The sequence below is a fragment of the Colobus angolensis genome, unplaced genomic scaffold, assembly GCF_000951035.1.
Source record: "Colobus angolensis palliatus isolate OR3802 unplaced genomic scaffold, Cang.pa_1.0 Scaffold109, whole genome shotgun sequence".
Taxonomy (NCBI): Eukaryota; Metazoa; Chordata; class Mammalia; order Primates; family Cercopithecidae; genus Colobus; species Colobus angolensis.
In genome coordinates, this window is record NW_012111919.1 from 2,764,351 (window position 1) to 2,788,504 (window position 24,154).

Below are 24,154 nucleotides of genomic sequence, written 5' to 3' on the forward strand. Positions count from 1 at the left end.
GGAGGACACATGCAACTATAGCAGAATCCCAGCTCTCATCTACTAGCTGTGAGGTCCTTAGCAAGGCACCTCAGTGGTAATCTGTATAATGGGCATAGTCAGAACATCACAGGATTGGGAGGCCTAAGTGAGACACTGTAAAGGTGTAGGGGTGAGCAGCAGACTCCTCATCTCGATTAGCTCTCATCCATTCCAAACCACCTATCCAAGTTCTACCTGTCCTTCTAGGACTAGGGGCAACCTTGTCCTCTTCTCTTTTCCAAGAGCTTTCTCTTTATAGAACCGTAGAACCACCCAGAGCTTTCTCTGTCCCTCACTCATGCTCTGAGGATGCTCACCCAGCATCACACTCAGTGACACCAGTCTTACTATAGAGATGCTTTCAGCCTGGTGGGAGGGACCAGACCCATGTCCTACAGATGCTCCTCACCTGGGCCAATGTGATCACTTACCCATGTCTGTATGGGGCACAGGCAGGAATTTCAATCCTCTTAAAAAGTGATTAGAAGAACACTCATATGAGCTTTGCTGTCCTCAGCATTCTTGCAGAAGAGTTTCATTCAAGGTCCTACAGATGTATTTGTTCACAGAGCACACTCAGTCCCAGTCTCCAACCTCTCCTTAAGGCCCACCCCCAAGGGAAGGAGCAGCCCAAATATATCCTTGCCTCTTCTCTTCTGCAAGAGAAGGCCAGGGACAGAGATGTCTCATGCCATCTAAGAAATGCTTTGCTTCCCACATCTTTTCTAAATCAACTGTTAGAACATCCCGGGCTGTGTGCAGGGAGGCCTACATGGGCTGAGGCCAGAAAGCTGAGCCAGGTGAGCAAGAGTTATCCCTGCGTAAGAGCCAAAATGCTGACTGCTGGAATCAAGTTACAAGCCTGGTGAAACAGTGCAGGGACCGAGATACCACAGGGTCCTCTGCTATACTAAAGAGAAGAGAAACGAAAGGAAAAAGGGAAAAACACATTTGCTCTCCTCCTTTAGGTTCCATTTTGTAGAGCATCTACCATATGCCAGGCAACATACTAAATGCTATATGCATGACCTCATTTTATCTCTCTTAAAAATAAATGAGGAGGAGGGAAGTGAAGTCTTATGTCACAAACCTAACAAATGACAGATCTGGGATTTGAACCCAGGTCTTCATTTACTGCATACAAGAGGAAATAGCCTTTCTGGAAAAGAAGCAATGAGACACCGATGCAGGAGATACCATGGTGGGATTTTAAAAATAATTATTTTTACAAATTCTAAAACATCTCAAACTTCCAAAAAATGTGCAAGCACAAAGAACATTATTTTCCCCTCAACCATCTAACAGTAAACAGACATGATGCCCCTCACCCCCAGATACTAGCGTGTCTCCAGTACAAACAAGGACACTCTCTTACTTCTCCCCAGTAAAACCACTGAAATCAGAAAATTAACAGTGGCATCTTATTCCCAGCTAATCTTCAGACCTCATTCAAGTTGTGCAAATTGTCCCAACAATGTCTTTTATAACAAAAACATCCAATTCAGAATCAGATGTTGTGTCCAATTGTCACGTCTCTTTAGTCTCCTTTAATCTGAAATTGGTTTTTTTTTTGCTCTTTTTAAAAAATTGTTTTAGACACAGAGGTCTTATTTCTTACACAGGCTGGTCTCAAACTCCTAGCCTCAAGCGATCTTCCCAGCTTGTCCTTCCAAAGTGCTGGGATCACAGGTGTGAGCTACGGCACCCAGCCTGGTTTTGTTTTAAATATAATGTAGGATGAAGAAAAATCAAGCCTTTGGTGGTCCCTGTCTCTCCAAAGGTTGAGTGGAGAAGCATATGGAGAGAGGCCCTTTGTGGCCGTGGACATCAGGCCACACAAGCCACAGAGGGCTTGTGGAGATTCTGATGGCTCAGAACAGACTAGGAACAAACATGGGCATGGTCAAGGCTCAATCGCTGAGCACTAGGTAACTCTGCAGAAAGTTAAAACTTTCACAAAGACCATCCGTGTGGTTGACTGGGACATACAGCCAGAGCTGCTTCTGGAAAATGGATTTTATCTACTGTTTGTCCATGTTAGTCTAATCCCTAATGAAATAGAATGAACTTCAGTCTCTTGAAATCTGATTCTTCCACCTATGAAAAAAGCAATGAGAAAGGTGGCTTTTCATTTTAAAAGAGAGACTTTGAGTTGAGTCTAACTTAGGAGAACTGCTCAAATTGTACCCTCTCTTCCCCAACCCAGAGATCAGGCCAGATGAGATCAGAAACGCTGGTAAAACATTTATTTCAAAAATTAATTTGGTGTTCAGATGATAAATACAAATTAAGAACCAGTATCTTTCTTAGGCTCTAAAAACTGGAAATAAGACACAATTTCATACATGCAGACTTTTGAAATATGGAGTAATGTTTAAAATAACAGCTAAAAGAAAAGCTCTGAATGTTACTCTTTATTCTGGTAGGTATGATTTACCCAGTATTGTTTATGTGCCTTGAGTTAGTATTAGTGAGTATCGCCTGTATGCAAGGCACTCAGAGCCATGATTCCTAGTTTCTAATATCCAATTTCTAGGCCTCTCATGCAGATGCCAATAAAGGCTTTGTGTACAGCCCTGTGCTTATGGCCTTTGTATCTATTAGCTCTTCCCCTTGGGCTAATAGCACTCCTTGTCTACAGCTTGGCTTTTACCCTCTGAGAAGTTACTTGCTGTGATGTAGAAGCTATGCGAAAGCACAGTAACTCATTCAGCACTTAGCAGTAAGTTGGCAGCAAATCAGAGCTGAATCTTTCATTAGGGGGCTTTAGGTTTTGAGGGGAAGGGGCATCTCATTGTCCTTAGGGAATGATAATGCCATGAGGGATTTCCTCTAGGAGAAAAAGGAATATTTCTGATACATCATCAACTGTCACTGCAGTATGTGTTTCTCCAGATTGAGTCAATTTAGGGGAGGCAGCAATATTGTCAGCCCACTCTAGGCCAGGGAACATGTGTCTTCTCTGCCAGACCTCAATGTGTCTAGAGAAGGTGAATTCACATAACTTAATGGCTGCGTTTGGTTCATTAACAAAATTTCTTTCCAACAAGTGAAGTTAATGCAGAAATGGAGAATTAATGTATGGTAATGCTTTACTCAGCAGTTTAAAAGATGCTTTTAAAAATTATTCACTAGAAGATTTCCAGAAGAAAAGAATCATTAAGTAGCTAAGAACTCTATCCTTGATGGCTAGCACACTATTTGGCTCATTGATGGTTTTTAATAGAGTTTTAGTACAAGAATTACAGAAGGAGCAACTGCATGTTGGCACATCCAGACCTGCTTCGGGACAGCCCAGTGCCTCACCATCCTGGCTCTGGAGAGGAGCCTGCAGGGAGCTTATAACCTGGCAGGCTAAGGCTCACCATAGAACTTGCTGGTTGTCTTGTGGCAGGAGGCACAGTTGGGGTCCTTCAACAACTCTTTATCTGGTTAGCTGACCATAGTAATGTCTGGTGAACTTTATTCTCTGTCTAGTGCAGGTACATTAGACGTCACACTGATTATCTCAGCCAAGATCTATGCTAAGTTAGTCTGGGCTCATCTTCATCTTCTGTCTTAAAGGAGACCCAGGTTCACTTCCTGCTCCTGGAACGTGAGTGTATCCTTGTCATAATCACATACACTTCACATGTCTAACTATACTCTTAACATTCACTGGTTTCTTTTACATTTTCTAGTAGGTATTTCATAATTTCCTCCAGAAGAGCCTATTCTACAATGTAATTCAATTACAATCAAGTACATGTAGGTTTTTTTTTCATCTGCAAAGATCTCGCCTACCAAAATAAACCATATGGTGCCACTGGGCATCTCGTGCAAACACGAGACTCTGTGTAGATCACTGTGTTCCCTGAGTCTTGGAAAATGTATGGTTAAACCTATGGAATGATTCATCAACTGTGTTTACTTCAGCCTGTAACATGGCGAGCTGAGAGATGGTTTGTAAGACAAGGGTCCTCACTTTCTTCATTTCTAGTATCAGTCTTCAAAATTAAACATTTACCTTCTAAGTCTAGTACACCGACTGCCTCCATGTACTGGCAGTGGGGGCTTGTTCCTCAGGCCAATTTACATTTTGGACAGGTCATCCTTTAGGGAGTCAGCAATCATGCTTGCCACTTCCTGGTTAAAACGGATGATGAAAGCATGAGGTATGTTTTTCTCAGCAAGTTGAATGTCTCCTTCTGGAAAATCCTTCTTAATGTCTTCATAGTATTCTTTTGGACACCAAGGATCTATAGTACCATAATAAAATGTAAGCTGAAAGACAAGACAAAAACATTTTATTAGAAAACACATTCCCTTCCCGACACAGATATGACACCAGCAGCCGGCAGTGCTCTGAGGACAGCACCTATGCCTGGCCCTGGGAGCTAGTCCCTAAGCTGTCTCCAGAGTGTGGCTCTCTCAAGGTAGCAAGGCTTCACAATGTACAGGAGTGCACTTAGAAGAATTTGGTGGGAAGATACCATGCTGGGACACTCTTGTGTGATAGATCCCTCATAATTCACTGAAAGGACTTACCAGGGAAGTTTTGTGTACTGAGGTTGGGATGGACACTGGAATGAAGGCCGGTGAGGATGACGAAGAGAGTTATTGAGACACAGTCACCGAATGACTAGTGTAGTCCTATGGGATATATTTGTTGAATGAATACAAACATGGATCAGATAGACTCAGGCTTTCCAATGTAGCTGATGAAATGTGATCAGAATCCTAAGAAGAGGTTCTATGCAGCCTGTATGTTGATTCAGTGGGGAAGTGCAATAATCATACTTTAGTTGACAGCAAGCAGCTGAATGGAGACAGAGCCTCCTCTGTGGCATTACTAAGACCCTGAATGGATATCTACCTAAACCTGCATGTGGTATGTGTGTATACATTGCTCTAGGCTGCTGTGTTTCACTGAAAAACTGCTATGTTCTAGTTCTGTTAGTTCTAAAAATAAAGGCAAAAAAGCAACATCTTATATTCAGAAGGATAGATAGTGGCAATTTCTACAAAAACCAAGAACTAAATCTTAAAGATCCTTTGACCTCTGTTATCACTGAAAGAAAGAGTTGTGCCCAGCTCCAGCTCCTAGTTGGCCAGCTGTAGTCACTTGCAGCTTCCCTAATATACCAAATGTGCTCCCTCACTCACTGAATTGCTTACTCATTCCTTGGATCAGCAAATACACATGGAACACCTACTTTGTATTAGGAACCTGGAAAATAGAGATAAGACAGTCTTGGGGGAGGGGAGAAGGGGACCTCATGTACACAAAACAATTTGAGAGCTCAGGTGAGGCGCAGCTGGTCAGAAGTAGCGGGCAGGAAAGATTCCCCAGAGTTGATGCCAGAGTTGAGTCTTCAAGCTGGGGAAGCACACTGTGGGGAGAAGATCAAGCAAACCAAAGCTTGAAAGAGCATGGCATGTGTGGGGAACTGGAATTCCACATGGCTGGAATATAGGGTGGTGGGAGATAAGACTGGAGAGGCGGAGAGGGATGAGGTCATGGACAGCATCTTCTACGCATGCCAAGGAGGTTGCACTTTATCCTGAAGTCCACAAGCAAAAAAAGACTGCACAATGAGGTGACATGCTCAGGTCCCTGTGTCAGGAAAACCACTCTGGCCACAACAGGAAGAGGGATTGGAGGGGATCAAGTGGTGGGGGAGGAGGGTGCGGGGAAACAGGCGTTATTGCTTACTGGATAGTTTTAGTGTATCATTATTAAATCCATGACCCGAATATGGGACAGATGAGACTGATCTTGCAAAAATAATGGTCTTTATTACAGTAACATGATGCCTTAACCAATATTTAAAGAGAAAGTTAGTTAAAAACACTTTATAGAGGAAAAAATTTACTCCAGAGAGTAAATTATGAACAAGTAAACCTCAAGTAGCAGACTTACTGTGAATTGCTTCATGGAGGTTTTTTTTTTTTTTTAAATTATATTTCAAATTCTGGGATACATGTGCAAAGCGTGCAGGTTTGTTGCATAGGTATACACGTGCCATGTGGTTTGCTGTACCCATCAACCTGTCATCTACATTAGGTATTTCTCCTAATGGTATCCCTCCCCTAGCCCCCTACCCCCCGACAGGCCCTGGTATGTGATGTTCCCCTCCCTGTGTCCATGTGTTCTCGTTGTTCAGCTCCCACTTATGAGTGAGAACATGCCATGTTTGGTTTTCTGTTCCTGTGTTAGTTTGCTGAAAATGATGCTTTCCAGCTTCATCTATGTCCCTGCAAAGGCCATGAACTCATCCTTTTTTATGACTGCACAGTATTCCAGCTTCATGGAGGTTTTCTTGGTTGTTACCTGGGGTTCCAGTTTTGCACGCTGCAGAGAGCCTGCAACTTAGAGATTTATCACTTAGTTCATTCTTCACATTCTCCTACTTTCCCTTACTCCAACCATTTCCGGGCATTCCAAAGCCCCTAAAGCCAAAATTCATTTTGCTATCGTTCTTAGCAGAGTACGAACTTCTTTTGTTTCCTGGAGAATGTGAGAGCCTAGCAGTTGCCTGGTTCTTCCTCCTGGTCTCAGCTCTTTCTACAGCTCTAAAATGCTGCAACCTCACAAACAGTGGGAGACTATTCTGTCCAGTACTAGAAAAACAAGTTTCCCAGGATCTCTCAGCAACTACCCTACTATAGCTTTGCCTTGAAATACTGTCAAGAGTACAAACTATTTGCAGGTATTAATTATCTACCAATAGTGCTGATAACTTTAGGCTCTCTCTAAGCTACTCCCTACACTTACCACCAGCAATCTTTTCTATTGTATTCAGGAAATAGGATAAGGAACAGTCGCTATGCAGTTACTCAGCACTTCCTCAGAACAGGGAACACTGCTAAGAAATATGGAAAGTCAGACTTGGGTTCATGCCCATCAGGTCTGTTCCTCTGCTCCAGGGCATGCTCTCGCCTCAAAATCTCTGGACCTTGAGACAGCTACTCTAGGACCCTCACTCCAGTACAAGCTACAGTGTGAAGTCCTATGATAATGGCCGTCAGCTTAAAGGAAAGCCAGAGAGAAAAGACCTCATCTAATACAGTCTCCTCGACAAGAAGAGCGTCACTGTACGCACCACTGTTGCTTTCTGCCTGACATTTCAGACTGTTTCCATGAAGAACGTACCATTTACTTTTCTGTGATGCAATTACAACTTGAAATGCTTCCAATGAGAAGTCCAGCTTGATGAGCCCTCAGCACTGAGCAAACACCATCCCCGTGCATGCAGTTAAAGCAGTGATTTGAGCAGGGGTGATCAACATGGATTAAGGGACCTGACACCTACCTCGGGGTATCAAGAGACAAATATGTCCAAGTAATTATGGGGCACATGTCCAAGGCATGTGCTGGGAACCTCAACAAAGAGTGGTGTCAGTGTTCAAGACAGCAGAACAGTGAGGAGTCTAGATCTCCCGTATGTTTATCTGATTTTATTTCTCAATTCTCTACAATTGTTAACCATTTGAAGTGGGCCCCATTTGGTTAAACGCCCAACTGATGATGGTGGGCTCACATTTTTTAAAATTTTGTTTTCTTTTACTAGTTCTTTTTCGGGCTATATTCTCTAAAGGGCTTCCTAGGAAAGTCTTGGCTTACAAGTAAAACACGTGGTTATCTAATGCCTTTACGTACACTGGCTTGAGATACTTCCTTTTCCCTATAAATTATCAATCACAGGCAATAGATCTGACCAGAGGACTCTGCACCTGCAGCCCTGAACAGGAAAATGAGAAAGTATGGAGTGTGTGGTGGCACTGGCGGGGGATGGGGGAGGAGGGGTGAAGTAGTAAGAAAGAGAAACAACTGGACACCAAAAACATAGTGGTTAACAGTGCATACTCTTATTTAATGGTATGTAAAAATGAATCGCAATGCAACATGATGAACCGATGGGCCGAGAGCAATGGCCAGGCTCTGTGCTAAGTAAGCACTTTATATGTATTATCTTGTTGTATCCTCACAACAATACTCTAAGGAAAGTATTGTATCCATATTTTACAGAAAAGCAAACTGAGGCTTAGCAAGATTAACCAGCTTATTTTAAGCAATTCTGCATTGAAGAGCTGGGCTACAAATCCACAGACAACATTCCTAACCTGTACCTTTTGCTACTATTTACAATTCCAATAAATAGACCCACGTTATAAAAACACAAAACCTGACAACTGACAGGTCTTAAACTGGATATGAAAACTAACAGAGTGTGAGAGTTGTCAACAGGAGCTAACCCAGCCATCTTTATTTTTATTTACTTATTTATTTTGAGGCAGTCTTACTCCGGGCCCAGCCTAGAGTGCAGTGGTATGATCTCAGCTCACTGGAGCCTTGATCTCCTGAGCTCAAGTGACCCTCACACCTCAGCTTCCAGGGTAGCTGGAACCACAAGTGCATGCCACCATGCTCAGCTAATTTTTAAATTTTTTTTGTAAAGATGAGATCTCCCTATGCTTCCCAGGCTGGTCTCCAACTCCTGGGCTCAAGTGATCCACCCACCTCAGCCTCACAAAGTACTTCCATTACAGGCATGAGCCACAGCACCCAGCCTTCCCAACTAGCTACCTTTATTGAAAGCCTTCTCACAGTCTATGTAGCTCTTCTGACGCACTGTGTGTCATGGGGGTGATAACCGCTGTGAAAGTACTGGAATTGTTAACAAAGAATCACAGGCAATCAGCAGGATGTTTACATTCAAAGGTTTAGAAGAAAATAAATTATTTCCTGTAGTGTATTTCTCCTTAGCACTTGTTTTGGTACTCATGAGAGTTGATAAAAAGTATACATCATTGTGATAGAAACTTTTCTGTTTCCAAATTGTCATGTTAAGTAACCCACTGTATTCTATTAAGCACAAAATGTAACTTTTTCAGTTCTAAATTTTGATTCCCCAGAACCACGCTTTAGCTTTTCCTCCTGTGTTTTCTGCAGGAAAGTGGATTTATGGTTACTATGGTCTCTTTGCTCATAGATGAACTTCCCTTTAACTCTTTAGTGTGTGCCTAAGGAGACACGTCCCTCCTAAAATATCCCTGCAGATTGCTGCAGCTTGTCCCCACATTTGTCCTTTCTCCTCTGTGTTTTCTCTTTCTTCCGCTTTTTGTGGGGTCTACAAACGGGTACTTCTGGACAGTGAATTGCTGAAGCTGATAGATTAAAATGAGTTCCACCAAAAATGACTCTGAATCCATCCCATATCTGGTACTGGGCTAAGTGGCTGACATTCAGAAGTGTGTAAGACGGTCTCTGCCCTGGAGCAGCTCACAGACTAGGTGAGAGAACAGGCCTGTATAAACTGGCTCTCAAACACAACAGGCAGACACAGGTATGGACAAAGCCCTACGGGACCCCAAAGCATGAAAACCCAAATTCTGCCCTGAGGGAGTGAACGTGAACAAAGCTTTGTTTTAGTATACATTTGGAGTTGTGAGCTTTTATGCATTACTAATAGAGGACTTACAGTACGAACAAAGAAATATTAGAAAGCATCTTATGATTTAGCTAATAACTAACAAAACTCACTTTCAGTGACATAGCAACATCTTAAAATAATAAAAATTTTAAAAGCCACAAATAAAAATATCTATCTGAATTATTTCTGTCTATTCAATAGGACAGTAGGACTACAGGCATTACAGGAATAAAAGTGCTAAATGAAAGTTTTGCATATATATATATTTGCATAGATATTTGTTTTGCATATATATTTATATATAGAAAAAATATATATACATATATATATTTGTTGTTGTTAACCTTATGGATAAACTGAATTTTAGAAGCTCTTTAAATCATAATTCATCACAAAGTCTAGTTTGGTACAAACGAGATCTCATCAATACAACTTGAAATGCTTCCAATGAGAAATTCAGTTTGATGAGCCCTTGGCACAGACTACTTCGGGTAGTCAATTTGTGGGCTGCCTGTTTTGTAATACAGTGCAGGCCTGAGCAGGGTGGTAAATGGCATTTCTGGGGGTGTCACATTGAGAGTGAAAGGGCTTCTCATAATGTCTTTATATCACAGTGTGGTAATTTTATTTATATTATTCTAAAGTAATTTATGAAACTACTCAAGCTCCTTATGCAGCCAGAAGAGCGTAGTGCAGTGAGTGCAGTGTTAAGACTGTACGGGTCCCTGAGCCATATCCACCTGGACCGGAATCTTGGTTCTGCCATTTAGTGGTGCTGTGACCCTGGACCAGTTACTTAGCCTCCCTGTGCCTGTTTACTCATCTGTAAAGTAAGACAGAACTAGTTACCAGTGGGCTAGTTCTGAGGACTGGAAAACAAAGTATATCAAGTGCTTTATACACAGTGGGAACTCTTAAAGGCTGCTGCTTTACAGGTGAGGACAAAGGGAGCTCCTCGACACAGACTGGGCAATAGTGGGGTGGGGTGGCGTGGGAGCTGTGCCCTGGTCAAGGAAAAAGAATCCACATGACCTTAAATTAGCCTTTGACAAAAGATATTCCATTCTGATAAGTTGTTTTTGACATAGTCAGGCTCAGAAAATATATAAGTATTTTATTTTTTACAATCTAAAGCAAAGTTGTTTTACCATATACTTACTCATTTTCTAAAAAATGTGTATGTTGTCTTCCCCAGACATGATTGCAGAGAAAGACAGATGGGGTAGAAGGTAAGTCACCAACCAAATAAACTGAAGCACATCCTTATTGGCAAGCCACTACTAACAGTCAGCTCCTGGAGTGGATTCTCTGCTTCTACTTTTATAATAAAACCTGCTTTTCCTCATAAAGGAGACCTAGAGCCTAAGCTATAGTGCCCTTTGGCTATCCTTGGTTGAGCATCTTCTAAATGAAGGAAGACACTGACATTCTGGGAGTTACTTTTCTTCCTGGTGGGCTCACAGGGTGAGCCTGTGGGTTCCTGCAGCAGTGAAGGCAATGCCCACCACTTTTCTGAGCAATGCAAGGCTTTCTGTTAGCACTTCATAAACAGCTGTATCTCCCTGGCAGCTTACACTGCACAGCAGGGCAACCAGGAAGCCAGCACCAGAGACAGGGACCAAAGAGGAGTGACGCAGATGCTCAGAGAGATCTATCTTCTCGGCCTTTCTTCTAGAGATCTAAGAAAAAGATGTCATTCCTGCTTTCTCCAGGTTTTCTTTCCTTCTTTGAAATAATTCCCACTAGAACAGGTTTTTTGCTTGTTTCATTGTTTGTGAAAAAAGCAAAAGGTCAGATATAAAGCAGTTGGTTGCATACCAAGGGATCAAATTAGTACCTACACATATAGGCCCCCTACTTCTCAGCCAGGGCCCCCTACCCGCCTTTATCTTCTGTTTTCATCCCCTTGCAGCTTTCCCGGGCTCAGGATATAAACTGTTAGGTCCTCCAATGCATGCCCATTTCTGGGGAGAGTCCAGACAGTCTGGATGACAGCAGCAGGTGTCTACCTCTCCCCTCCCTTCAGAGTCAAAGACATGTAAGCCCCAATCTTGCAATGTTAAAGGAAACCAGTTCTGTGATATAAGCATCTCCTTTCAGTTACTTAAAAATCTTACCCCTGTTGGGAACACAGGCAGTTGCAAAGTGTCAACATTTCACTGCAGTCTTTCTGAGCCCCTGTTTTTAGGAACTTGCAGAACTGCTAAAGAAAGGGAGATGGTTTAGGGACTTCATTTTTTCCACTTACCTTGTTTCCTCTCTTCCGTTTATTCCTAACTGGCTCAATTACCATTTGTGAGAAAATGAGAACGGAAATCTCCAAAGATTTTTAAAAAGTGGCTGAGGATGGAGGTGAAAACACAAATGCTTCCGGCCCACGAACCCTGCTTCTCTCTGAGGGGAGCGGCAGGAATGGGAGCGCCAAAGGAGGAGGAGTAGGTCCCATGGGGCACTGTGTGGCTCACTCTCCAATAGCTGGAACAACCATCTGTGTATACAGTGGTGTGCAGAGCAGCATTCTCCTTTCTGTGTGGCTAACACGTAAAGGGCCAGGATCCTCTCCCTCCCACATAGAAACCACGAGGCCATTGAGTGACTGGCTTGTCTCTTTCTCATGTGAGACTGCAGTGAGACGCTAATCCAGGGCCTCTGCTTTCCTCTGGCGAGGCCCTCTGGCAAAGTAAGAGGCCCTGGGCGCCAGTCTCCTCCTGTGTTTCTGTCTTTCCCTGGATCTGTGCCCCAAGAAGGGGGCAGATATACTGGAATGGTTTTACTCAACTAACTGAGAGAAAGGCCAAGTCCAGTTCATCAGACTTCTCTGGACTAGAATAATGGGCCCAAGTCTTGGTAAAAATCAAGTAGTATTGTGTTTTCCCTCATTATGGTTCCTATACAACAGCTCCTTGAGGCATCTTATGCAGAGTGGTGGCTGTTAGTTAGAATGGCATTGGGCATTCTGGGGTCTCTTGGCCACATACTCAGCATCACTAACACCTTTCCTTAACACAATGAAAATATCTGAAAAGGAGATGTGAGAGGAGGAACAGTTAGGCAAATAATATTTTTAAAGTACTCAGGAGCATAACTAGGCTATAACTAACTTTGTAATAGTAATAAAAACATTTATTGAATGCTTAGTACATTCCAGATACTCTTTCTTTTTTTTTTTTTGAGATGGAGTCTCGCTCTGTCGCCCACACAGTGGCATGATCTCGGCTCACTGCAACCTCCGCCTCCCAGGTTCAAGCAATTCTGCCTCACCCTCCCGAGTAGCTGGGACTGGACTACAAGGATGCGCCACCATGCTTGGCTAATATTTGTATTTTTAGTAGAGATGGGGTTTTACCATGTTGGCCAGGCTGGTCTCGAACTCCTGACCTCATGATCCACCCACCTCGGCCTCCCAAAGTGCTGGGATTACAGGTGTGAGCCACTGTGCCTAGCATGGATATTCTTATAAGGTCTGAATTACAAGGTATGAATTATAGCATATTTTTGGAATAACTGTATGAGGCTAGATACTATTATTAAAGCATTTTATTGATGAACAAAGGAGGCACAGTGAGGTCCAGTAACTTACGCAGGGTCATGAGCAAGGGTGGATTTGGTGTTTGAAGCTCGGCTGAGACTCTGGGAGCCTGGCTCTCCAGCACGTTTGCCTCCCCTCAGTCACCAGTCTCCACTGGAGAACCCCAGGGTGTGTTAACAGAATTGCCCAAATAAAGCTTTCAAGGTCAAAATACTGAGATAAAAACAAACCTATCTCTTTTCAGGATGATTAGGACATTCTGCACAGGCTTCAAATGAAACAGGCAGAACTAACACAATCCGTTTCAGAACACCGAGGCTTGGCGGAAAGGCAGTCTGGTGAGCCGGTCCAGGCAGCACTTCCTATGCTGCACCCGGCAGCACGTGTGCATGTCAGAAGGATTTGCATGCCCCAATCTGCAAACAACTGCACAAGGTTTGCTCCCAAAGGCAACACACACCTCTGGGCTAAGGCAGTCTAAGAAGAATGGGGAGACAGCAATAGCAGAGGAGTTCCTGTTCTTGAGGACATTTACCCCTTTCCCAAGCCACACTGTAGGCCTGGCCTGGCCCTCTGGGGACAGGGGCAGCACCACCTTGCAGGCAGCCCCTCCACCACTGCCTAACTTCATCTGAAAGCTGCACTCCATGTGTTCTCTTTGGAACAATTTCAGATTCCTACTTACTGATAGTGATGCTCAGATTCAGTCTGGCAGTAGCACACACCAGCTGTTTCCATAAGCCTGGGCCAAACGTGGTCATGGCAGTTTAGAATTTCCCCCCTAAGTGAGTTTGAAATGAAAACTTCAAGTTTATAAAGCAAACATGAGTTCACTTTTCAATGAATGAGACATGCATCCCTTATGGCTTAGAACAGTGACAGAACAAGGGAGTGCTGACCTCTTATTTGCCTCCAACACACCAGGTGCCTCATAAAACAGAGAATACTCCAGAGGCTTCCAGACAAGCTGGGACTGGGGTGGCGAAAATGCACAGTTGATTCTCTTCCTTTGGTTTATTTCATCCTGGTTCTCATTCCCACCCTTGTTACCTCCCCTCCCATCCTACGCATTCACTGGCTCCTTGTCTTCCTCCCAACCCTTAAGCTGGGTTCCCCAACGATCAATCATTAGAAGTCCTCTCTCCTTATTCTGTATACTTCTTTAGGCTGCTATTACCCATGTTCTTGGCTTTAACTACAGCCTCATCACTCCCCAATCAAAAGTCAGCCCCAAATACCTTCTAAGCTTTATACCCATACATCCAGGGACTGCCAGACACGGATCCACTTGCATGTCCCACTGGCATCTCAAATACAAGTACTAAAATGAACCACTTGTTCAGCCATCTCCCATAACTTGCTGCTGCTTCTCCTCCCATATTCCCTATCTTATTACCAAGTCCGATACAGAGAAATAATCTTAGATTCCTCCTCTTCATTCCCTGATATCCTGTGAGTACTCAGTACCTTTGATTCTATCTCCTAAATCTTTCCATCCTCAATCTCAATGCCTTAGTTCTTATAAAAGCCTTGTAAACAGGCTCCTCAACTCATATTTCATCCTTTTCCAGTATTATACCACACATTTTCCCTCAAAATAATCCCTCTCATTTGTTAGTCTCACTAGGGCTAACTGATATGAACTGGTGCCCCTGAACTGGCTGTTCATAGTTGCCATACATTCTGATTGGTCAATGCCTATATCACATGGTTGTCAAATGTTTTGACTGTCGCCCTGTTACCCCCATGCTTAGATCCTTCTATAGCTCCCCAAAACAGTCTCTTTAGTGTGGCATATCATGACTTCTTGTTCTCAGGCCAGTGCCTAAGCCACAACATCATGCTACCTAACCCTTTCTAGCTTCTCTAATGCAGGGCTTCTTTGCTTGTGGTGTACAGGTGCAGGGGTTTGCAGGAGGGGTTATGTGAACTTGGGAAACATTTACATGTTTAGTTTTGTTAATCTCTAACCAAAATTTAGTATTTCTTTCAATTATGAATACAGACAACAAGCCATAATATTAGTAATGCCTATATTTTGTCATCTATAAAAATGATAAGTATTTTCAAATCACACTAACTTGCTCAAGGTAACTAAAAACTTATTTATACTCATCATTACAAATTTTAAAAAGTAATTCTGACTGCTATTATATCTCATTATCCAACAACTTCTTTCTTTTGTAATCTTGTATATTTTATGCACTTAAGAACATCATTGTGAGTAGAATCCAAAAACTTTATGAGAGCGCGAAAGAGATGCATGGCACAAAAAAGATTTAGAATCCACACTCTAATTAATGGCTTCCCCAACCATCCATCTCTCTAGCACATATTTATTAACTGTTTACCAGGTATGAATTATGCTAGGCCCTAGGGGATGTAAAGATGAAGAAGACACAGTTCCTTACCTCAAAGTGGGGAAAGGTGAAGGTTGATTGTTTAAAAACTGTGTGATAAATGCAATACAACTTTACATAGGGAGTGACATCTAACCAAAACCAAGGACTGGGAAGGCCTCTTGGGGATGACACTGGACAAGCAGAATTTAGTTAAATGACAAAATAACCTATAGGCTGGGCTCAGTGGCTCATGTCCATAATCCCAGCACCTTGGGAGCCTGAGGTGGGTGAATCACAAGGTCAGGAGTTTGAGACCAGCCTGACCAACATGGTGAAACCCTGTCTCTAGTAAAAATACAAAAAATTAGCTGGGTGTGGTGGCGGGCACCTGTAATCCCAGCTACTTGGGAGGCTGAGGCAAGAGAATTGCTTGAACCTGGTAAGTGGAGGTTGCAGTGAGCCGAGATCATGCCACTGCACTCTAGTCTGGGTGACAGTGCGAGACTTTGTCTCAAAAAAACAAAAAAAGGAAAAAGAAATAACCTATGATGCCATAAACCATGGTATACTCCTTTGGAAACAACTATGAGTCTGTTATATTTGCTCCAGGAAAGAAAAATTATTTTAATAAAATAAATTACTTTATGACCAATACTGTGTATAAAGTCACTGGACCTCAGAAGGAGGATAATCAGCCCAACAGATCTTTTAGAGCTAAACATGCCCATTTTCCTCAAGCATATAAAAAGCTCTCTTCTTGTGTCAAATGGAAATCCAGTGGTAGAAAATTTGGATTTAGAACCAAAGCCTGCAGATTATGGTATGATAGTTCTCTTGGGGAGGAGAAAGGAGTAGAAAACTGTCTGCATGATACAGTAGAAAGCTTATTCTTAGACTAACTTTCCTATGACATTCTGGCTGGATGGCACAAAGATGTATTTTTCAGAACTATTTTTAGTTGAATACTGAGATATAGGAAATGATTTTTCAACAAATGTGTGGCTCGACGACTATTCACACTGGACAGTCCTGGATAGTTCTGCAGTTTCTGAACGCCTTTGTTTGGGTGGAAATGGGAACGAATATCCTTGGTTAAGACACCTACATAGGAATATTTCTAATCCTGGACGTTGGTTTTAGTCTGACTAGTTACTGGGGATGTCTGGAAGGCAGGAGGCAATGCCCATTACCGTCCTAGAACTGTGTGCGCTTTTCAGTTTCCTTATTTTCTCAAGCAGATTGGGACATATGTTGATTCAACTTCTACCAATATTAAATTACAGCATGTTTCCTCTTTTTATTACAGAAACAAAAAGTTGCAATAAACTTCCTGTCTCTCTGTACCTAGTTTCACTTAGGAGCTGTAATTGTATTATTCTAGTGGAGAGCTTGAATTTTGCTGGTAGAAAGGATAATGAATTAACTGCAAGGTAGTTTTGCATGATTAAATGAAACAATGCTTTGTTTCCCCATATTCTACAAGTACATTTAACGCTTTCTCAAAAACAAAACTATTGCCTGGAGTTGAAAAAGTTTATTCCTATGACTGTGTGTTAATACTAACCTTGAAATGTCTGCCATCTACCATTATACCCCCATATTTCCCCATAAAATTTCAGTAAACTTACAGTCCTGACATAATTACCACGAACAGTCCTCTATCTGGGAATGATTACACTTGCATATGGATTTCACTTAGGACAGGAATAAGTTAGCACCTTTCTTTGACCTTTTTCTGAGCACAACACACAAGCTGAATCCAGAAATGATGAGTATTTTATAGCAGCTGGCTTCCACAGGTGGTAAGGCAGGCTCTGATACATGATGGGTCTAGTCGTTCAGCAAGTGTGAATTTTGGAAGTGAGCATCTGCCAGTCTTATTATTAACTGAGAGTTGAGCTGTTTTTATGAACTCCCAACCTGGAAGAACTTAAATGCATTTTTGAAACAGATTCACTTATAGTTTAAATGAAAAATAAAATACTGTTTTTCTTGTATTTTCACATCGCTCAATGACTGGAAGTAGCTAAAAGCCCTGGAGAGAGGGCCCCCCTGAAGCCCCAGCACACTCTCTTCGGCTAGTGAGGGCTTCCTTCTGGTTTCCAAATTTCAATCTCTAGCCAATTGCTATTTTAGAAATATGATGACTACTACGGCCATGAGACAAAAACACATTGGCATGTTCAAAAGTCCTCTACGGGTGAATATTTTAGATATTCTAAAAAAAAATTTTAAGAACATACACATTTCTTGTTTTAAGATAACTGTATTGGGAGGTTATGTAATTAAGAATTAACAAGGTAGAAAAGTTTAAGTCAAATGTATCAAGGTTTATAAAAGACATTCTAAGTCCAGTGAGTTATCTCGTATTTCACTTGTAGATTGCTCCCAAGTCCTGTGAGAGTTTGCCACTCAGCAGGGATCATTTCAGCAGGTATCATAGTTTTCAGCACCAATTGTAAAGTTCAAGGTTAGTGCTGTCCAACAGAAGTATAAAGAAAGGCACATATGCAATTTTAGAATTTCCTAGTTACAATGTTTAAAAAAGTATAAAGGAATGGGTGAAATTATGTTTAATAATATGTTTTACTTAATCCACTATATCTAAGGTAGTATCATTTCAACAGGTAATCAACATAAAATTAATGAAATATTTTGCTTTTGGGGGAACTAAACTTTTGAAATCCAATGTGTGTTTTACACTTACGGCACATCTCAATTAAGGCTAGCCACAAATAACCACATGTGGCTAGTGGCTATGGTATTACTACAGCTCTGTTCTACTCAGAATGGACAGCCAGACAAATGATGCCACAGGAGTACCACAGTCATTCAAATTCTAGGGTGACCTTAGACATATACTAAACCCTAGTCGTATAGTTTCAGAGACTGGTGCTTCCAAATGTGTGTGTGCAAGATTCTAGTATTTGCAGAGTAACTCCCAAATGTTGAATATTTCACAAAACTGGTCTTAGGGTCAGAGCAGGACATTCCTACTCTAATACATTAGAGAATAAGAAAGGCTCACTAGTCATGAGGTCATACAACATATAACGTATTTTCTACTGTTTCATTTATATTCCAACATAATTCATTTATTCTATAAATATTATGGAGTTTTCTCAGTAGAAGGCCTAGAGAGGCTAAAATGCATTGACAAAACAGAAAAGTATTGATTCTAAAACTAATTCAACAAAAACAGGCGATAAAAAAATATTTAAGTTACTATGCAATCAGCTTTACTACTCTCCATGCAACCTTCAAGGATAATTTCAATTTTAACTGGAAGTAGAACTCTATGTCATTCTACAAACCCTTAAAGTCTTACAGATTCTAACTAGTTCTAGTCCTTTGCCCTCAGTAAATATATCTGCCCATCTACTTCTTATCTATCCCCTTACAGCACTAAAGTGATTACCTTACTTAAATGCTCCTTTATGGTTTCGTCATCTCTCTTCACCACCTCCATCATTTCTTGGCCCCCAAGGTAGGCGGCATTAGCTACATTTAAAAAATAAAAAGTCAAACATTTAGAATATATAGAACAAACACACATTTCAAGTTAATTTTAGTAAATACATGTTCCTCCTTTCTTTTGTCACATGCTATCTGATGAGAGATACAGGTGAGGCCAACAGAGGAATGTGAGTCAGGCAACATGCACACAGTCTCTGGAAACAAGAGCATTTCATTTAAAAGAACCTTCTTCCAACCTCATCTGGCTTCTCCATAGCAAAAGTGTAACAGTTCCACAGCCCAGTATCAGATACCACAGCAGATGATGTGTGCAATTGTACCAGATCAATATGTGCTATTTCGATTTAAGGCTTAGAAGCACAAATTGTTACCAATAAACCATGTATGCCAAGAAAATGCAAACAGTTACTAACATGAAAATATCCTGGCTTTTTTTTTTTTTTTTAAAGGCAACAAAAGGATTATTTATTTTTAAAAATACGTTTAAAGATCTCTAGGAGTTTTCAATAACGGTTAGTCCCATTATACTGGCTGCAAAATAAGCAAAGTGATGCTCACTTTCAAGATGTCAAATACCTAGGAAAGAGGAAGAAAGTCAGAGATAACATGAATGTATGTGGCTTTTTTGTACTGGTAAGAATATTTGCATTCAATGCTTTGTACCTTCAATTCCATTTCGACTGGGATTATTATTGTTATCTTGCTTTCTTTTTTTGTCAGCATCTCTCCTTCCCTTCATTTTCAATCTTTTGTCATTTTGTTTCAAGTATGTCTCTTGAAATCATGTAAGCGAACTTCTTTAAAAATGTAATTTGAAAGTCTCTGTTTCTTAAATAGAGGGACTAAACATATTCACATATATTGAGATCAAAGCTATTTGGTCTGACTCCAGTCATCTTGCTTTATATATCCTGTGCTTTCTTGTTATTTCTGACTCTTATCTTTAGTGTGAATGATGAATTTTCCTCCCCACCCAGGATTTAACAAATTTCTTTTTGTACAATCTGAAAGTATAAATTTCATTTTTATTTATCTAGTGGTAAGCCTTACCTAAGAACTGCAAACTTACCTTTTATTTTCTCTTGCTGTCTGGAATTACTCATCTAAACAAGGCATGACCTTAGCATACCTGCACTTTCCCCATGCCTTCCTCCCATCCTGCCTCCATCCCTGTGGCTTCAACCATCTGTAATTTTAGTTCCAGATTATTATTATTATTTTTTGAGACAGAGTTTCACTCTTTATTGCCCGGGCTGGAGTGCAATGGCACGATCTCGGCTCACTGCAACCTCTGCCTCCCGGGTTCAAGCAATTCTCCTGCCTCAGCCTCCAGAGTAGCTGGGATTACAGGCATATGCCACCATGCTCAGCTAATTTTGTATTTTTAGTAGAGACAGGGTTTCGCCATGTTGGTCGGGCTGGTCTTGAACTCCTGACCTCAGATGATCTGCCCGCCTTGGCCTCTCAAAGTGCTGGGATTACAGATGTGAGCCACCATGCCCAATCCCCAGATTATCAATTTTTACATTTTGCCTCTACTTTCCTTGTTTAAAGTTTTATCAAGGTAATACACACACATATATAGTTTCATATCAAATATCACAGAAATGGTTCTAGTGCAAAACCATAGTTCCCTTTTCCATCATTTCCCATTTCTAGACCCGTTTCCTAGAGGAAGCCTCTCTTAACTCTTTTAGCTGTCCTTCCACCAGTTATCTTCAAACATCTAAACACTTATGATCATCTTGCCATTCTTGATAACTTACTCATTACCCTTGCTGAGTTGCTGTGAGAGATGAGGATTTAGCTCAATTTTACAGCCCTACCATTCCTTCCTGCCATCTTCTCAACATGTTTATATCTTATTTTGAATTATTCTATTCTTACTTAAATAATATACTTACACTTTGACTTCTAAATATTGTTCACTGCTGAGCCAAGTGGTATCTAGAACGACACTTCCATTTTTACAAGTCTCTGTCCTCCAATATTTGTTTTTGTTACAGTTAACCTTTTTTTCCCCCTAACTCTACTCAATATTTTTCTGAGTCAATTCTTCCTGGAGACCTCCTTTCCAGGACCCTTAGACCTTCTACTCTAACCTGCACCACTGTCTACTTAGAATTTCCCTTCCCTGCCTTCTTGGGTTGTTCCCATTGTTTTCTAAGTCCCAGTTAATTAACTCATTCATTTGTTTGTTCATTCAAAGATGACTGAACACCTACTTACTTTATGCCAGGCATTATTTTAGGTGCCAGAGATGGAGCAACAAACAAGACAGAAAAGCTATTCTTGAGATACAGCTTTTGGGATAATAGATGATAGATGGTGAGAAAGTGCTATGAAGAAAAATAAAATCAGCTTAGGAGATAAGTCTGTGCAGTGACAGAGGTGGCCTATTTTATGTAAAGTTCACTGAAAAGACCTTCCTGATAAGGGCGTGCGTGAACAGAGAAGAACTTGAATGAAATGAGAAAATGGACCATGCAGATACTTGGGTTAGCAGCACTCTAGATAGAGAATAGGGTAGGAGATGCTCCCTTAAATACAGCCATGATGTAATCCTAAAAAGTAGCACTTTAATCATTCTTGTCTGTCTGTGATATTAGCATGAATACATATAGGAGTAAATATTCTGCATTTTCTTGGCCTAATCTCCTAAATCAGGACAGGATATTTAGTCGCAGTTATACACTAAGAAGCTGGACTTTAAGACTCTAAGTCCTGGTTCCAAAACCAGAGCTGTCTTTGTTTTACTATATTTCGAGGAATTTATAAGGACCAAGTAAATTAAAAAAACAGAGATTTGATTAATATATTATGGCCTATTCACTAAATTAATTATTCTATAACCTATTATCCTACAGAATATATAATGTCAAATACATATTTAAAAATAATAGTAACTGACAAAAAGCAAACCAAGAAATAGTACAGTATGATCCCACTATTGTAAAGATACATGTGTATGGTACAGATTTATTTGAAAAGGTAAACAATAAAATAATAACACATTATCTCTGGTTCATGGAATCCCAGGTGATCTGCTTGTTCTTTCTTTCCTCTCACTTCCCTGCCTCCCTTTCAATAGGTTATAGTTTCTTTCTTTATACATCATTTTGTCTCTCCTAGAATTATTTATTGCTTTTGATTTTCTTTTTTCATGGGTAGACAATGAAAATTCTCTACTTTCTTCAAAAATGCATCAGATTTTATTCCCAAATGTGCAAACACATCCAATAATTCATTTATTCTGTCCCTCCCCCTACAGAGCCTTCCATTGTTTTGATCCAATCTTGGACGGGTCGCTCTCCAGGCCTGCTGCATAGCTGTCATCCTTGGACTTCTCTTTGCCACTTCTCTGGACTGAATTCCCTGTTTTATGGATTCTGTTCATGACTTTCTCATTCTTGGTTTATTCCCTTACTTTACTGAAGCACATTTTCCAGTAACTAATAAAAAGATACACAGGAATTTTTATAAATGTTTACATGTCTAATTTTTGTTTCTTTTCCCACATGAATAGCATAGTTTGGCTGTATATAGAATTTTAAGCTGAAAGGGGCTTACCCTCCAATTTATTATCTTCCAGCATCCAAGATTAATGATTTTAATTTTAGTTTCTTGGAATGTGACTACTGCCCTTTGCCCTGCCCCTATCCCATCTCCTTATCCTCAAACTCAGCTCTCTTAGCTCTGGAATCCTGAAGTTTCACAGGAATATGCCCTAATACAAGTCTTCTGTTCGGTAATTAGACTGGAAATCCAGTGGGCCCACTCACTGTTTGGACTTAGCAACTTTCTTTCTGGAAATTTTTCTTTTATTATTTCTTTGATAATGTCTTCCCCTGTTTTCTCCATCCCCTCTTTCTGGAACTCCTACTAGTAGGATATTGGATCTCTTAGATTAATCCTCTAAGTCATTTTTCTTCTATAGCCCTTCTCTTTTTCAATATTACTTTCTAAGAGATTTCAATTTTCTCTTCTGTGTTGAATTCTCTATTGAATTTTTATTTTGGCTGTCAAAATTTCAATTTCCAAGAACATTTTTCTTGTTCTCTTTCCTTTTTTACAGCATTCTGTTTTTTGTTTTACAGATGTTATATCATCTTTCTGAGATTACAGGGCTGTTTTATAATAAAGGTTTTTTTTTCTTTTTCTTGTCATTTTATTATTCATTTCCTGACCTCCCCTTCCCGCAGCCTGTTTTTCTGGTTTGATCTCTCTCTTATGTTGAGGAAATGTCTGATACACTTGCATTGTATAAAGCCATGTGCTCTAAAAGTTATGTCTGATGACCTCATCTGTATTTGTTAGCTGTGAACTCATGAAGAAAGGCTGTCATGCCAATTTGAAAAGTTTTCAATTAAGATACTTGTCAGAGGAAGGGCCATGTTTTCCTATTAGGATATTTGTTTTCTATTTTATTTTTGATAAACTGGGCTTCTATATCCCATTATTTCCCCTACAAATATAAGAGCTATTAAGTTCAGGAAAATAATTTCTTCATGCTTCCTCCTTTAGCCTTGACTTTTCAGGATCCTTTGTCCCTGGACATGAGATACCCTGTTTGCTTATGGGTGGAAGAATGTTTTTCCTTTTAGATGCAGTCAGAATGACCTGCTTCTTTCCGGTTACAGCAGCCCCTGATAAATAGCCACACACTTACCAGCTTTCCTGTGTAATGTGGCTATTACTGAGTGTAATATGAACAGGCTAGCCCCAGCTAGGATTCTAATTTCTTGACACAGTGTTTCAAAGACACTTTATTTGCAGTGTAGCCAAGATTGGTGGACAAGACTTATTTCCCCACACTCCCTGCAGACAGAGCAGGTTTGAGTTCTCTCTTATTGCCATGAGGCTGAGTACTATGCCCCAAGGAGTGAAAGCACAAGTGCCTTCTTGTACATGACAGAAGAACCCCAAGCGGCAGGCCTCATTATGTGCAAGAATGACTCATGTGGTCCATGTTGCCTTAGTTGGATCTTTCTCATTGTAATTCAGAGCACCTGAAATTCAACACAGAACATTCTGATCATCAATAAAGCATTATTCTGTAATTGTAAAGAGTAGATTTACCTTTCCAGATTCCTTTACAGAGATTTCAGTTGTAAATTATGTTCATAATCAAGGTATCTTAATTTCTGTTTCTTTTGTATCTATATTAATTATAACAGAAACACAAAATGTCCATAGAACAACACAATCCTACTTAGTCCTTCTATAAAAATGCCATTATATGGCCACACTGCCCAAGGTACTTTATAGATTAAATGCCATCCCCATTAAGCTACCAATAACTTTCTTCACAGAATTGGAAAAAACTACTTTAAAGTTCATATGGAACCAAAAAAGAGCCCGCATTGCCA

General features: G+C 40.7%; 1 protein-coding gene across 7 annotated transcripts in view; it reads right to left on the reverse strand.

The window, feature by feature from the left end:
- Positions 1-1,223: 1,223 nt before the first annotated feature.
- LDAH (lipid droplet associated hydrolase) overlaps positions 1,224-24,154 on the reverse strand; it is a 155,957-nt gene continuing 133,026 nt past the window's right edge. For all 7 annotated transcript variants that reach the window (XR_001002737.1, XM_011950651.1, XM_011950640.1 and 4 more), the window contains 2 exons: positions 18,727-18,809; positions 1,224-4,284 (listed from right to left, as the gene is read on the reverse strand). Coding sequence is in view for 6 of the 7 variants with exons in the window: in XM_011950651.1 (XP_011806041.1) it covers positions 4,093-4,284; positions 18,727-18,809 (275 nt within the window). In the remaining variant the exon portion in view is untranslated. The remainder of the gene's footprint in view (positions 4,285-18,726; positions 18,810-24,154) is intronic.